General features: G+C 45.1%; 1 protein-coding gene across 1 annotated transcript; it reads right to left on the minus strand.

The window, feature by feature from the left end:
* Positions 1–287: 287 nt before the first annotated feature.
* On the minus strand, positions 288–16,213 carry iyd (iodotyrosine deiodinase). Its single transcript, XM_023980660.2, has 5 exons — positions 15,924–16,213; positions 9,155–9,352; positions 8,737–8,896; positions 6,833–6,989; positions 288–636 (listed from the first exon to the last, which is right to left on the minus strand). The coding sequence occupies exons 1-5, from the start codon at positions 16,114–16,116 to the stop codon at positions 454–456; spliced, it is 891 nt and encodes a 296-aa protein (XP_023836428.1). The 5' UTR covers positions 16,117–16,213; the 3' UTR covers positions 288–453.
* Positions 16,214–17,320: the final 1,107 nt, after the last annotated feature.

The following is a 17,320-nucleotide window of genomic DNA, read 5'->3' on the forward strand; positions in this document are numbered from 1 at the left end:
CCCCTTTATGTTAATTTATTAATATATGCAAACACACCCCATGTGTTTATGCAAATGAGGCAATACCATTTTCTTTATTTTAACACAAAAAAAGTTTAAAACAAATACCTGATACCATTAGAACATCTATATATGAGTCCATTCTAAGAAGAAAAAAAGGTGAAATTTAACAATAAATTGAATACCTGAATTTCCACCAAAATCCCTGAACATTATTTGTCCGTGCCAGTAAAACGTTTTATGTTTTATGTAAGTTGATATCTGATGGATTATAAAAATTGAAAACGTTTGGAGTATCTTCATTTATTGTCCAATTGTTGCATTTTATTAGAATAGTAAACATTTTGATGACTGTWGCTACTTTACAAATCATTGCAGATGACTGGGAGGAGACGAGGACAGAAGGTACCCTTACATCTATGATGTCACTCGGCCGGGCCCTTAATGATGATGTCACAGGTGCACCARGATGTCGTCGAGTGGCTTGCGGGTGAGGTCGGGCACGGTGGCGTCGGGGGCGGGGTAACCAACAGGAAGAAGCATCAGCAGCTTCTCATTGGCTGGCCGACCAAGGAGCAACCTGAGCTGGGGGCCGCAGTTGAGGGGCGTCGTCGTCACCGTCACCAGACCTGCATTCTGACAGGGGATTGGACAGACTGCATGTCAGTCAAACACAGAGAGACGAGGGTTTGGTCGGAATATCAAACAGAATATCCAGAGGTTTATTAAGGGTTTTGAAATGCTCTTATGGTTGGCTAGAGCTGACACCATTCCCCGTTCTATCAGACAGACAATCATTTCTGTTCTACACAATATATTTCTACGTCAACGTTCTGTAATGTAACATCCTTCTGTCTTTGTTTGACATTTTATTTCAAATCAAKTATTTWGATGTTATTGTGGGTGTAGCTAAATGCTTGTGTTCCTAGCTCCAACAGTGCAGTGATATCTAACAATTCACAACATTACACACAAATCTAAAATAATGGAATTAAGAAATATATAAATATTAGGACGAGTAATGTCTGAGTGGCATTGACTGTCGTAGTCCATAGTATATAAAAAAAWAAAWAATAATAATATATATATATACATTGCCTTTGGAAAGTATTCAGACCCCTTAACTTTTTCCACATTTTGTTACGTTACAGCCTTATTCTAAAATGGATTAAATAAATAAAAATCCTCAGCAATCTACACACAATAKCCCATAATGACAAAGCGAAAACAGGTTTTTAGAAATGTTTGAAAATGTATTAAAAATACAAAACAGAAATACCTTATTTACATAAGTATTCAGACCCTTTACTATGAGACTTGAAATTGAGCTCAGGTACATTCTGTTTCCATTGATCATCCTTGAGATGTTTCTACAACTTGATTGGAYTCCACCTGTGTTAAATTAAATTGATTGGACATGTTTTGGAAAGACACACACCTGTCTATATAAGGTCCCACAGTTGACAGTGCATGTCAGAGTAAAAACCAAGCCATGAGGTTGAAGGAATTGTCCGTAGAGCTCCGAGACAAGATTGTGTCGAGCATTGAAGGTCCCTAAGAACACAGTGGCCTCCATCATTCTTAAATGGAAGAAGTTTGGAACCACCATGACTCTTCCCAGAGTTTGCCGTCCGGCCAAACTGAGCAATCAATGGTTCCACTGACAAAGCTCTAAGTTCCTCTGTGGAGATGGGAGAACCTTCCAGAAAGACAACCATCTATCCAGCACTCCACCAATCAGGCCTTTATGGTAGAGAGGCCAGACAGAAGCCRCTCTTCAGTAAAAGGCACATGGCAGCCCGCTTGGAGTTTGTCAAAAGGCACCTAAAMAACTCTCCGACCATGAGAAACAAGATTCTCTGGTCTGATGAAACCAAGATTGAACTCTTTGGCCTGAATGCCAAGTGTCACATCTGGACGAAACCTGGCACCATCCCTACAGTGAAGCCTGCTGGTGGCAGCATCATGTTGTGGGGATGTTTTTCAGCGGCAGGAACTGGGAGACTAGTCAGGATCGAGGCAAAGATTAACAGAGCAAAGTACAGAGAGATCCTTGATGAAAACATACTCCAGAGTGCTCAGAACCTCAGACTGGGATGAAGGTTCAKCTTCTAACAGGACAACAACCCTAAGCACACAGCCAAGACAACGCAGGAGTGGCTTCGGGACAAATCTCTGATTGTCCTTGAGTGGCCCAACCAGAGCCCGGACTTGAACCCGATGGAACATCTCTGGAGAGACCTGAAAATAGCTGTGCAGCGACGCTTCCCATCCAACCTGACAGAGCTTGAGAGGATCTGCATAGAAGAATGGGAGAAACTCCCCAAATACAGGTGTGCCAAGCTTGTAGCTTCATACCCAACTCGAGGCTGTAATTGCTGCCAAAGGTGCTTCAACATAGTACTGAGTAAAGGGTCTATACTTATGTAAATTTGATATTTCAAAAATATTTTGTATAAATTAGCAAACATTTTTAAAAACCTGTTTTTGCTTAGTCATTATGGGGTATTGTGTATAGATTGATGAGGGGGGGAAAAACAATTGAATCCATTTTTAGAATAAGGCTGTAACGTAACAAAAAGTCAAGGTGCCTGAATACTTTCCGAAGGCTCTGTATATGTGATGGGATGTATTGACATTATAGACGGGATGTGGATGGAATATATCTATAGAATTCATAGAATAGATTAGTAGATGTACAGCAATAGTTGAATAGACTGGACTTGACTAMAATACATTATATACAGTACATATGAAATGAGTAAAACAGTGTGTATACATTATTAAAGTGACCAGTAGACTATTATTAAAGTGACCAGTGATTCCATGTCGCCAGTATGTATATAGGGCAGCAGCCCCTAAGGTGCAGGGTTGAGTAACCGGGTGGTAGCCGGCTATTGACAGTGACTGAGTTCAGGGCAAGGTACTGGGGGGAGGCACGCTAGGGATTGCTATTTAACAGTCTGATGGCCTTGAGATAGAAGCTGTTTTTCAGTCTCTCGGTTCCAGCTTTGATGCACCTGTACTGACCTCGTCTTCTGGATGATAGCGGGGTGAACAGGCAGTGGCTCGGGTGGTTGTTGTCCTTGATGATCTTTTTGGCCTTCCTGTGACATCGGGTGGTGTAGGTGTCCTGGAGGGCAGGTAGTTTGCCCCCGGTGATGCGTTGTGCAGACCTCACTACCCTCTGGAGAGCCTTACGGTTGTGGGCGGAGCAGTTGCTGTACCAGGCGGTGATACAGCCAGACAGGATGCTCTCAATGGTGCATCTGTAGAAGTTTCTGAGGGTATTAGGGGCTAAGCTGTATTTCTTCAGCCTCCTGGTGTTGAAGAGGCTCTGTTGCGCCTTCTTCACCACACTGTCTGTGTGGGTGGGTCATTTCAAATTGTCTGATGTGTACGCCGAGGAACTTGAGTCTTTTCACCTTCTCCACTGCGGCCCAGTTGATGTGGATGGGGGCATACTCCCTCTGCTGTCTCCACGATCAGCTCCTTCATTTTGTTGACGTTGAGGGAAAGGGTTATTTTCCTGGCACCACTCCGCCATGGCCCTCACCTCCTCCCTGTAGGCCGTCTCGTCATTGTTGGTAATCAGGCCTACCACTGTCGTGTCGTCTGAAAACTTGGTGATTGAGTTGGGCGCGTGCATGGCAACGCAGTCATGGGTGAACAGGAGGTACAAGAGGGGGCTGAGCATGCACCCTTGTGGGGCCCCCTGTGTTGAGGATCAGCCTAGTGGAGGTGTTGTTTCCTACCTTCACCACCTGGGGGCGGCCCATCAGGAAGTCCAGGACCCAGATGCACAGGGCAGAGTTCAGACTCAGGGCCCCAAGCTTAATGATGAGCTTGGAGGGTACTATGGTGTTGAAGGCAATGAACAGCATTCTTACATAGGTATTCGTCCAGATGGGATAGGGCAGTGMGCAGTGTGATGGTGATTGCATCGTCTATGGACCTATTGGGGCGGTATGCAAATTGAAGTGGGTCTAGGGTGGCAGGTAAGGTGAAGGTGATATGATCCTTGACTAGTCTCTCAAAGCACTTCATGATGACAGAAGTGAGCGCTACCGGGCTCTAGTCATTTACCTTTGCTTTCTTGGGTACAGGAACAACGGTGGACATCTTGAAGCAAGTGGGGACAGCAGACTGGGACAGGGAGAGATTGAATATGTCCGTAAACACTCCGGTCAGCTGGTCTGCACATGCTCCGAGGACGCGGCTAGGGATGTCGTCTGGGACGGCAGCCTTGCGAGGGTTAACACGTTAAAATGTTTTACTCACGTCGAACACGGAGAAGGAGAGCCCATTGTCCTTGGTAGAGGGCCGGGTCGGTAGCACTGTGTTATCCTCAAAGCAGGTGAAGAAGGTGTTTAGCTTGTCTGGGAGCAACTCGTCAGTGTCCGCGAAGTGGCTGGTTTTCCCTTTGTCTGGAGTCCCTGCCACATACGTCTCATGTCTGAGCAGTTGAATTGCGACTCCACTTTGTTTCTGTACTGATGTTTTACCTGTTTGATTGACTTACGGAGGACATAACTGGACTGTTTGTATTCAACCATATTCCCAGTGACCTTGRCGTGGTTCGCGCTTTCACGGTTTTTGGTTTGGGTAGGTTTTAATAGTCATAGTGGGAACAACATCCCCTATACATTTCCTGATGAACTCATTCACCGTGTCAGTGTATACGGCAATGTTATTCTCAGAGGCAACCCGGGAACATATCACAGTCCGCGTGATCTAAACAATCTTGAAGCATGGATTCCGATTTGTCAGACCAGCATTGAATAGACCTTAGCGTGGGTACTTCCTGTTTGAGTTTCTGCCTTTAGGAAGGGAAGAGCAGAAGGGAGGTGTGATCTGATTTGCCGAAGGGAGGGCGGGGGAGGTCCTTGTAGCCATCCCGAAAGGGATAGTGACAATGGTAGAGAGTTTTTGAAGCACGAGTACAACAGGCAATGTGTTGATAGAACTTCGGTAGTGTTTTCCTCCCAAAATGTTTTTGTTAAAATCCCCAGCTACAATAAATGAGGCCTCAGGATATGTGGTTTCCTGTTAGCACAAAGTCCAGTGTAGTTCCTTGAAGGCCGTCGTGATATCGGCTTGAGGGGGGATATACACGGTTGTGACTATAACCGAAGAGAATTCTCTTGGGAGGTAATATGTTTGTGAGGTATTCTAGGTCAGGTGAACAAAAGAACTTGAGTTCCTGTATGTTATCACAATCACACCCTGAGTGGTTAACCATGAAACATACACCTCCACCTTTCTTCTTCCCGGAGAGGTCTTTATTCCTGTCTGCGCGATGTACTGAGAACCCAGCTGGCTGTATGGATCGGGACAGTATTTCCGGAGAGAGACATGATTCCGTGAAACAGAGTATGTTACAGTCCCTGATGTCTCTTTGGAATGAGATCCTCGCCCTGAGCTCATCTACTTTATTGTCCAGGGACTGAACATTAGCGAGTAATATAGTCGGAAGCGATGGATGGTGTGCACGCCTCCTGAGTCGGACTAGAAGTCCACTCTGAATACCTCTTCTCCGCCGGCGACGTCTTGGAGCAGCCTCTGGAATAAGTTCAGTTGCCCTGGGGGGTACGAACAAAGGATCTCATTCGGGATAGTTGTATTTCTGGTCAGAATGCTGATGAGTTACCACTCTCTGATAGTCAAAAGTTCTTTCCGGCTGTATTTTATAACACAAAAAACATTCCAGACTAATAATATAAGAAATAACACAAAACAAAAAAAATATTGCAAAGTTGCTTAGAAGGTAGAGGCAGAGCTCCAGTGTCTGTCGGCGCCACCTTCACATAGAATAGAGAATCATATCAGTACACCCTAGAGGTCCATGTCCCTGAGTACGCCCCAGAGGTCCACGTCCCTGAATACGCCCTAGAGGTCCACGTCCCTGAGTACGCCCCAGAGGTCCACGTTCCCTGAGTACGCCCTAAGAGGTCCACGTTCCCTGAGTACGCCCTACGAGGTCCACGTCCCTGAGTACGCCCCAGAGGTCCACGTCCCTGATTACGCACCAGAGGTCCACGTCCCTGATTACGCCCTAGAGGTCCACGTCCCTGAGTACGCTCCAGAGGTCCACGTCCCTGAATACGCCCTAGAGGTCCACGTCCCTGAGTACGCCCCAGAGGTCCACTCCCTGATTACGCACCAGAGGTCCACGTCCCTGATTACGCCCTAGAGGTCCACGTCCCTGAGTACGCCCCAGAGGCCACGTCCCTGAGTACACCCTAAGAGGTCCACGTCCCAGAGTACGCCCCAGAGGTCCACGTCCCAGAGTACGCCCCAGAGGTCCACGTCCCTGAGTACGCCCCAGAGGTCCACGTCCCTGAGTACGCCCCAGAGGTCCACGTCCCTGAGTACGCCCCAGACCGGTCCACGTCCCAGAGTACGCCCCAGAGGTCCACGTCCCTGAGTACGCCCCAGAGGTCCACGTCCCTGATACGCACAGAGTCCACGTCCCTGTACGCCCAAGGCCACGTCCCTGAGTACGCCCCAGAGGTCCACGTCTCTGAATACGCCCCAGAGGTCCACGTCCCTGAATAAGCCCCAGAGGTCCACGTCCCTGATTACGCACCAGAGTCCACGTCCCTGAGTACGCCCCAGAGGTCCACGTCCCTGAGTACGCCCCAGAGGTCCACGTCCCTGAATACGCCCCAGAGGTCCACGCGGGGTTGTGACTTGGTGAATGATCTGAATGAGTGTGCGTGTGTTTGTCTCACCTAGCTATTTTAAGATGAATGCACCAGCTGTAAGTTGCTCTGGATAAGGGCGTCTGCTAAATGACTCAAATGTAAATGACCGGTGTGAATGATCTGACCTGCAGCGCGGCCAATAGCAGGCCACAGGAGATGGACACACTGATCTCATTGTAGTAATGAGTCCTCTTCTGTCCTCCAGCTACGATGCCGTACGTCTGTTTAAATATCAACACGAGGTAGGGAGCCACATCAAGATACTGCTTCACCCAGTTCGTCCTGGGATAGAGGAGGAGACATGGGGAGAGAAGGGGGAGAGAGGGGAGGAGAGGGAGGAGAGAGGGTGAGAGAGGGGGAGAGGGGAGGAGAGAGGGGGAGAGAAGGGGAGGAGAAGGGGAGAGAGGGGGGAGAGAGGTGAGAGAGGAGAGAGAGAGGGGGAGAGGGGAGGAGAGAAGGGGGAGAGGGAGGAGAAAGGGAAGAGAAGAGGAGAAGAGGGGGAGAGAAGGGGAGAGAGGGGGGAGAGAAGGGGGAGAGAGGGGAGGAGAGAGGGGGAGAGAAAGGGGAGAGAAGGGGAGAGGAGGGGAGAGAGAGGAGAGAGAGGGTGAGAGAGAGAGAGAGGAGGAGAGAAGGGGGAGAGAGGGAGGAGAGAGGGGGAGAGAGGAGAGAGAGAGGGGGAGAGGAGAGGAGAGAGAGAGGAGAGGAGGAGGAGGAGAGGGGGGAGCAGACAGGAGAGGAGAGAGCAAGGAGAAGAGGGGGATAGAGGGAGCCAGAGGGAGAGAGAGGGGGGAAGAGAGGAGGAAAGAGGGGGGAGAGATGAGGAAGGAAAGAGGGGAGATGGAGAGAGAGGGTGAGAAGGGGAGAGAGAGAGAGAGAGGGGGGGAGAGAGTGAGGAGAGAGGGTGAGAGAGGGAGGAAAGAAAGACAAGAGAGAGAGGGTGAGGGAGGGAGGAGAGAGAGAGGAGAGGGAAAGAGAGATGAGAGAGAGGGTGAGGGCGTGAGTGGGAGAGAGGGGGAGGGAGAAGGATGGAGAGAAGGATAAAAAAAAATATCTGACTAGCGTGCATGTTGTATGTCTATGTTTGTATGTCTACATGGTGTATATTTACAAGGTGTATATTTACATGGTATATATCTACATGGTGTATATTTACAAGGTGTATATTTACATGGTATATATCTACATGGTGTATATTTACAAGGTGTATATCTACATGGTGTATATTTACATGGTGTATATCTACATAGTGTATATCTACATAGTGTATATCTACATGGTGTATATCTACATAGTGTATATCACCATGGTGTATATTTACATGGTGTATATCACCATGGTGTATATTTACATGGTGTATATCACCATGGTGTATATTTACATGGTGTATATCTACATGGTGTATATTTACATGGTGTATATCACCATGGTGTATATTTACATGGTGTATATTTACACGGTGTATGTTTACATGGTGTATATCTACATGGTGTATATTTACACGGTGTATGTCTACATGGTGTATATCTACATGGTGTATATCTACATGGTGTATATTTACACGGTGTATATCTACATGGTATATATCTACACGGTGTATATCTACATGGTGTGTATTTACAGGGTGTATGTCGACATGGTATATATCTACATGGTGTATATCTACATGGTGTATATCTACATGGTGTATATTTACACGGTGTATATCTACATGGTGTATATCTACATGGTGTATATCTACATGGTATNGGTGTATATCTACATGGTGTATATCTACATGGTGTATATTTACACGGTGTATATCTACATGGTGTATATCTACATGGTGTATATCTACATGGTATATATTTACACGGTGTATATCTACATGGTGTATATTTACATGGTGTATGTCTACATCGTGTATATCTACATGGTGCATATTTACATGGTATATATTTACATGGTGTGTATTTACACGGTGTATATCTACATGGTGTATATCTACATGGTGTATATTTACACGGTGTGTGCACTGTGAGTTTTTTCTGACCTGAGTCTCTGCAGGTCACTGACCCACTTGTCCCCCATCCTCTGACGGTAGTTGACTTCCTCCTCCTCCTCCACCACTAGCCTGATCTGGTGCTTCACCTCTGGGTCTGACACCACCACAAACGTCCAGGGTTCTGTGTGGGCTCCACTGGGGGCTGTGCCTGGACAACACAGACAACACATTCATGTGTCTGTCTGTCTGTCTGTGTGTGTGTCTGTCTGTGTGTGTGTCTGTCTGTGTGTGTGTCTGTCTGTGTGTGTGTCTGTCTGTGTGTGTGTGTGTCTGTGTGTGTCTGTCTGTGTGTGTGTCTGTCTGTGTGTGTGTGTGTCTGTGTGTGTCTGTCTGTGTGTGTCTGTGTGTCTGTGTGTGTGTCTGTCTGTGTCTGTCTGTGTGTCTGTGTGCTTTATGCCTGTGTTACCTGCAGTGCGGATGACGTTGTCGATGACCTGTCGTGGAACGGGCTCGGGGCTGAGGAAGCGGACAGACCTCCTCTGGTTCATCAGGCTGTAGAAGTCCTGTGACCTCTGAACCATGACCTCTACGGGGTACCGAGAAGCGGGGTAGGGCACGTGGGCCAGCTCCTCCTCCCCACCACTCTCCACCCAATCACCATCCTCTAAAACCAGACAGACAGGGGGGAAGACCAGTCATCTGAATTATGAATCTACAGAAAACAAAGCTTTTCTTTATTGTAGGCGGTTTGAACGCGGTTTAAAGGCGCAATCTGCAATTTTAACTTATAGTCAGATGTGCAAATCATGCACTTATTTGTTGGTTTGTGTAACCATTTGTATTGGTACTTGACCGAATGGGTTCATTCATACTACCTTGAGTTGCACTGATCTGTTCTGTGGTTAATGATCTGTTCTATGGTTATTGATCTGTTCTGTGGTTAATGATCTGTTTTATGGTTAATGATCTGTCCTGTGGTTAATGATCTGTTCTGTGGTTAATGATCTGTCCTGTGGTTAATGATCTGTTCTGTGGTTATTGATCTGTTCTGTGGTTAATGATCTGTTTTATGGTTAATGATCTGTTCTGTGGTTAATGATCCGTTCTGTGGTTAATGATTTGTTCTGTGGTTAATGATCTGTTCTGTGGTTCTCTGTGGTTAATGATCTGTTCTGTGGTTAATGATCCGTTCTGTGGTTAATGATCTGTTCTATGGTTAATGATTTTTTATGGTTATGATCTGTTTCTGTGGTTAATGATCTTGTTTTATGGTTATGATCTGTTCTGTGGTTATGATTGTTCTATGGTTAATGATCTGTTTTATGGTTATTGATGCTGTATGTGGTATGATCTGTCCTGTGGTTAATGATCTGTTCTGTGGTTAAGATCCGTTCTGTGGTTATCTGTGGTTAATGATCTGTTCTGTGGTTTGTCTGTTGTGTGGTTTTCTCTGTGGTTAATGATTCTTTCTGTGGTTAATGATCTTGTTCTGTGGTTAATGATCTGGTTCTGATTGGTTCTCTGTGGTTAATGATGCTGTTTTTATGTGGTTCTCTGTGGTTATGATTGTTTTATGGTGTTAATGATCTGTTCTGTGGTTAATGATCTGTTTCTGTGGTTAATGATCTGTTCTGATGGTTAATGATCTGTTTCTGTGGTTAATGATCTGTTTGTGGTTCTCTGTGGTTAATGATCTGTTTATGGTTAATGATCTGTTCTGTGGTTAATGATCTGTTTTATGGTTAATGATCTGTTCTGTGGTTAATGATCTGGTGTATGGTTTAATGATCTGTTCTGTGGTTAATGATCTGTTGGTGGTTAATATTTGTTCTTGGTTATGATTGTTTCATGGTTATTGATCTGTTCTTGGTTAATGATCTGTTCTATGGTTAATGATCTGTTTATGGTTTGATCTGTTCTGTGGTTAATGATCTGTTTCTATCGGGTTAATGATCTGTCTGTGGTTAATGTTTTGTTCTATGGTTAATGATCTGTTCTGTGGTTCTCTGTGTTAATGATCTGTCTGTGGTTAATGATCTGTTCTGTGGTTAATGATCTGTTCTTGGTTAATGATCTGTTCTTGTGGTTAATGATCTGTTCTGTGGTTAATGATCTGTTCTATGTGGTTTTAATGATCTGTTTTCTTAATGATCTGTTTGTGTTAATGATCTGTTCTTGGTTAATGATCTGTTCTGTGGTTAATGATCTGTTCTGTGGTTAATGATTTTCTGATCTGTGGTTAATGATCTGTTTGTTGTTTCTGTGGTTAATGATCTGTTCTATGGTTAATGATCTGTTCTGTGGTTAATGATCTGTTATGTGGTTCTCTGTGGTTATGATCTGTTCTGTGGTTAATGATCTGTTCTGTGGTTAATGATGTCCTGTGGTTAATGATCTGTTCTGTGGTTATGATCTGTCTGTGGTTAATGATTTGTTCTGTGGTTAATGATCTGTTCCTGTGGTTAATGATCTGTTCTGTGTTCATGATTGGTTCTGTGGGTTAATGAATCGTTTGTGGTTAAATGATCTGTTTCTGTGGTTAATGATCTTGTTTTGTGGTTATTGATCTGTCCTGTGGTTAATGATCTGTTCTACTGGTTATGATCTGTTCTCTGTTGGTTATGATTCCTGTTCTATGGTTAATGATCTGTTCTGTGGTTAATGATCTGTTCTATGGTTAATGATTCGTTCTAATGGTTCTCTGTGGTTAATGATCTGTTCTGTGGTTAATTGATCTGTTCCTGGTGGTTAATGATCTGTTATGTGGTTTCTCTGTGGTTAATGATCTGTTCTGTGGTTAATGATCTGTTCTGTGGTTTATGATCTATTCCCCCATGCACACAGCAATTAGGAAGGAAAATAATGCTCTCTCTCTCTCTCTCTCTCTCTCTCTTCTCTCTCTCTTCTTTCTCTCTCTCGCTCTCTCTCTCTCTCTCTCTCTCTCTCTCTCTCTCTCTCTCTCTCTCTCTCTGCTCTCTCTCTCTCTCTCTCTCTCTCCTCTCTCTCTTTCTTCTCCCTCTCTCTCTCCCTCTCCTTTCCTCTCTCTCTCTTCTCTCTTTCCCCCTCTTCTCTCTCTCGCAGTTATTTTTCCGCTTTGGGTTCAAAGGTTGAGTAATATATAGACATAGACTGTAGATGAGGTAGACTGAGGATTGAGAGGAGAGTGGGGATTGATACACGACATTGTTCGTGTAATTGCGGTATTCTTTGGCTGCCCTGAAAATCAGTCACTTTTGAATAAACATTGGAGCTCCAGTCCACACAGACTAGTTGCAGCTCAGCTCCATCATAAATTAATGAGTTTAGTCGGCTAGGCCTAGATTAGGGGCTGTACTAGAGTAGGGGTGTACTAGAGTAAAGGGCTGTACACCTAGAGTAAAGGGCTTGTAGGTCTAGAGTAAAGGGCTGTAGGCCTAGAGTAAAGGGCTGTAGGTCTAAGTAAGGGCTGTAGTCTAGAGTAAAAGGGCTGTAGTTCTAGAGTAAGGTGTAGGTCTAGAGTAAAGGGCTGTCGGTCTAGAAAAGGCTTAAAGGGCTGTAGGCCTAGAGTAAAAGGGCTGTAGGTCTAGAGTAAAGGGCTGTAACACCTAGAGTAAAGGGCTGTAGGTCTAGAGTAAAGGGACTAGAGTAGGCTGTAGAGGTAAAGGGCTGTAGGCCTAGAGTAAAGGGCTGTAGGTCTAGAGTAAAGGGCTGTAAGGGCTAGAGTAAAGGGCTGTAGTAGAGTAAAGGCTATAGGTCTAGAGTAAAGGCTGTAGGTCTAGAGGGGGCATAGTGGTTCTAGAGTAAAGGGCTATAGGTCTAGAGTAAAGGGCTGTAGGTCTAGAGTAAAGGGCTATAGGTCTAGAGTAAAGGGCTGTAGGTCTAGAGTAAAGGGCTGTAGGTCTAGAGTAAAGGGCTGTAGGTCTAGAGTAAAGGGCTGTAGGTCTAGAGTAAAGGGGTGTCTAGAGTAAAGGGCTGTAGGCCTAGAGTAAAGGCTGTAAGCTTAGAGTAAAGGGCTGTAGGTCTAGAGTAAGGGCTGTAAGCCTAGAGTAAAGGGCTGTAGGCCTAGATAAAAGGGCTGTAGGCCTAGGAGTAAAGGGCTGTAGGCTAGAGTAAAGGGCTGTAGGTCTAGAGTAAAGGGCTGTAGGTCTAGAGTAACAGGGCTGTAGGTCTAGAGTAAAGGGCTTATAGGTCTAGAGTAAGGCTGTAAGCTAGAGTAAAGGGCTTGTAGGTCTAGAGTAAAGGGCTGTAGGTCTAGAGTAAAGGGCTGTAAGGCCTAGAGTAAAGGGCTATGGCCTAGAGTAAAGGCTGTAGGTCTAGAGTAAAGGGCTGTAGGCCTAGAGTAAAGGCTTTAGGTCTAGAGTAAAGGGCTGTAGGTCTAAGAGTAAGGGCTGTAGGTCTAGAGTAAAGGGCTGTAGGCCTAGAGTAAAGGCTGTAGGTCTAGAGTAAAGGGTGTAGTCTAGATAAGGGCTGTAGGTCTAGAGTAAAGGCTTGTAGGCTAGAGTAAAGGGCTGTAGGTCTAGAGTAAAGGGGCTGTAGTCTAGAGTAAAGGGCTGTAGGTCCTAGAGTAAAGGGCTGTAGCCTAGAGTAAAGGGCTATAGTCTAGGAGTAAAGGGCTGTAGGTCAGAGTAAAGGGCTGTAGGCCTAGAGTAAGGGCTGTAGGCTAGAGTAAAGGGTGTCGAGGTCTAGAGTAAAGGGCTGTAGGTCTAGAGTAAAGGGCTGTAGGTCTAGAGTAAAAGGGCTGTAGGTGCTAGAGTAAAAGGGCTGTAGGTCCTAGAGTAAAGGGCTGTGGTCTAGAGTACAGGGCTGTAGGCTAGAGTAAAGGGCTGTAGGCTAGAGTAAAGGGCTGTAGACCTAGAGTAAAGGGCTGTACTAGAGTAAAGGGCTGTCTAGAGTAAAGGTATAGGTCTAGAGTAAAGGGCTGTAGGCTAGAGTAAAGGGCTGTAGCCTAGAGTAAAGGGCTGTAGACCTAGAGTAAGGGCTGTAGCTAGAGTAAAGGCTATAGGTCTAGAGTAAAGGCTGTACTGAGTAAAGGGGCTGTAGGCCAGAGTAAAGGCTGTAGCTAGAGTAAAGGGCTGTACTAGAGTAAAGGGCTGTACGTCTAGAGTAAAGGCTGTACTAGAGTAAGGGCTTAGCTAGAGTAAAGGGCTGTAGGGTCTAGAGTAAAGGGCTGTAGGCCTAGAGTAAAGGGCTGTAGGCTAGAGTAAAGGCTTACTAGAGTAAGGGTGTAGTCTAGAGTAAAGGGCTTGTAGGTCTAGAGTAAAGGGCTGTAGGTCTAGAGTAAAGGGCTATAGGTCTAGAGTAAAGGGCTGTAGGCCTAGAGTAAAGGGCTGTAGGTCTAGAGTAAAGGGCTTAGTCTAGAGTAAAGGGCTGTAGGTCTAGAGTAAATGGCTGAGCCTAGAGTTATAAGGGCTTAGTCTAGAGTAAAGGGCTGTAGGTCATAAAGTAAACGGGCTGTAGGTCTAGAGTAAAGGGCTTGTAGGTCTAGAGTAAAGGGCTGTAGGTCTAGAGTAAAGGGCTGTAGGTCTAGAGTAAAGGGCTGTTAGAAGTTAGAGTAAAGCGGCTGGATAGGTCTAGAGTACAGGGCTGTAGGTCTAGAGTAAAGGACACGGGTGTAGTCTAGAGTAAAGGGCTATAGGTCTAGAGTAAAGGGCTGTAGCCTAGAGTAAAGGGCTGTAGACCTAGAGTAAAGGGCTGTAGACTAGAGTAAGGGCTGTAGTCTAGAGTAAAGGGCTGTTAGACCTAGAGTAAAGGGTGTAACTAGAGTAAAGGTGTACTAGAGTAAAGGGCTGTAGTCTAGAGTAAATGGGATATAGGCTAGAGTAAAGGGCTGTAAGAGCGCTAAGAGTAAAGGGCTGTAGGCCTAGGAGTAAAGGCTGGCCGTAGGTATACTAGAGTACAGGTGCTGTAGGCTAGAGTAAAGGGCTGTAGCCTAGAGTAAAGGCTATGCGTCATAGAGTAAAAGGGCTGTACTAGAGTAAAGGGAGCGTGTAAGGCGTCTAAGAGGTAAAGGCGCTGTAGCCAGAGTAAAGGGCTGTAGGCTAGAGTAAAGGGTGTACAGAGTAAACGGGCTGTAGGTCTAGAGTAAAGGGCTGTACTAGAGTAAAGCGGCTGTAGGTCTAGAGTAAAGGCTGTAGGCCTAGAGTAAAGGGCTGTAAGGCTTAGAGTAAAGGGCTAGTAGGCTTAAGAGTAAAGGGCTGTAGTCTAGAGTAAAGGGCTTTGTAAGGTCTAGAGTAAAGGCTGTAGCTAGAGTAAAGGGTGTACTAGAGTAAAGGGCTGTAGTCTAGAGTAAAGGCTTAGTAGGCTAGAGTAAAGGGCTGTAGGTCTAGAGTAAGAGGCTTCTAGGCCCTAGAGTAAAGGGCTGTAGGTCTAGAGTAAAGGGCTGTAGGTCTAGAGTAAAGGGCTGTAGGTCTAGAGTAAAGGGCTATAGGTCTAGAGTAAAGGGCTGTAGGTCTAGAGTAAAGGGCTGTACTAGAGTAAAGGGCTATAACTTTCTATAAATCAGGTGACATGATGAACTGTGCACATTAGCCTCCAGATAGCAGTTAGCAGCAGGTCTCTCTGGTTTACCCAGCGGACCTAGAGGAGTGCTCTGACGCAGAGAAACCCAGTCGACTGCACCGGCGGCTTTAATAGGCTACACTGCACACTACCTTTACCACAGTGGTATTCAAAGTCGGGGTCGTGGGCTCGCTGGGGGACTGCAGTGCGGTCCACCCCACAAAAAATAAATAAAATGCTTTTTTTTTTTTTTGAATAAATAATGAAGAGTACAGACAATATACAAACGTATTTGAGAAAGATAATTTAAAAAAATAGTTTTATTGAGTAAATATATTTATTGGTTTCTTTTGATTTTGATAAGAGATGAAAATGTCATGAATTGAAGGTTATTTGTAAAAATCTAAATGTACAGATTTTAAGGTTTTATTTTGGGGTGGGGTCCCCCCTGAAAAAGTTTGAATACCATTGCTTTCCAATAATTCCCTTTCTCAGTCTATTATTTTCGTCCAATAATTTGAATGTAAAAAAAATTATATTATACAATTATATACGTCTTGTTTATAATGCCATTCACACCAAATTGCAAAATATCATCTTGCCACAATCCGTCAATTATTTATTCGGTACAGGTTAGATTRTTTGCGTATTTTCGCAAGCTGTTGACCAATAGAAAATMGTCATTTCCTTTCAAATCCATGAAGGGAAGTGAACAAGTTTAATCTTTGGTAGATAGGAGAGGTTAACGGGCTAACTACCTTCGTCTTTGTGTCTGATCTCTGTGTCGTCCTGAAGATCCTCGTCTACCCACGGTCGGGCCTCGGCCTTGGGCTTCCACTCGGGTTTCACTGCCTTGTTGTCCTTCTTCTTCTGAGAGCTTTTGAACAGAAAAACTAGGATCACGCATAAAACAGCCACAAACACCGGCGTGAGAGTGGAGAGAAGGGCCATGCTGACTGACGGTAATACTCTGAACACAACTGATAGAAACAGACAGTCTGCCAGCAAGGCGGGCGTTCCYCTGCTCAATGGATCCTCTTTCGTCCCACACTGCACCCTATTCCCTATCTAGTGCACTATTTTGAGATGGGCTCTGTTAGAAAGTAGTGCACTATGTAGGGAACAGTATGCCATTTTTGGACACAAGCCCTGGTTGCGAAACAGTCCGGAGTCAGGGGGAGTTAATCATCAAACAACGACGCACTGAACTACACTGCATGACTTAATAGGCTTTATTTCTAGATTATACATTAGGCCTATAACATCTATAGGGCTATAAATATAGGCTAATTTAAAAAGTRAGGAGCACCAATCAGTATTTAAGAAAACAGACAGATTTAAAATTGACGTTAATATAGTGTATAGCCTACATCTGGGTCGATAAAATTAAGTGTTCAGGATTTTTGAAAACATAACTAATTTTCTGTAACACTTTTTAAATAACCTGGGGTAGGCCTAGCCCTTGATCGTCTCAGTCCCACTTGATCGTCTCAGTCCCACTTGATCGTCTCAGTTCCACTTGATCGTCTCAGTTCCACTTGATCGTCTCAGTTCCACTTGATCGTCTCAGTTCCACTTGATCGTCTCAGTCCCACTTGATCGTCTCAGTCCCACTACATTACACATCAGCGTCGTTGGGCGAAGGCGTCTTCAGTAGAGGTGTGTCTTGGTCAGACACTGCTACAGTGTAGTTTAGTAGGATGGAGGCTCCATAGCTGTATGGATCTGTAACTGCTACAGTGTAGTTTAGTAGGATGGAGGCTAGAGAGAGATTGAATATACAGTTGGAGCTCCATCCTACTAAACTACCTGTAGCAGTTACAGATCCATACAGCTATGGAGCCTCCATCCTACTAAACTACACTGTAGCAGTTACAGATCCATACAGCTATGGAGCCTCCATCCTACTAACTACACTGTAAGCAGTTACAGCTCAACAGCTATGGAGCCTCCATCCTACTAACTACACTGTAGCAGTTACAGATCCATACAGCTATACCCATCTACTAAACTACACTGTAGCAGTTACAGATCCATAACAGCTATGGAGCTCCATCCTACTAAACTACACTGTAGTCAGTTACAGATCCATACAGCTATGGAGCTCCATCCTACTAAACTACACTGTAGCAGTTTACAGATCATACAGCTATGG

Source organism: Salvelinus sp. IW2-2015, linkage group LG35 (assembly GCF_002910315.2).
Source record: "Salvelinus sp. IW2-2015 linkage group LG35, ASM291031v2, whole genome shotgun sequence".
Taxonomy (NCBI): domain Eukaryota; kingdom Metazoa; phylum Chordata; class Actinopteri; order Salmoniformes; family Salmonidae; genus Salvelinus; species Salvelinus sp. IW2-2015.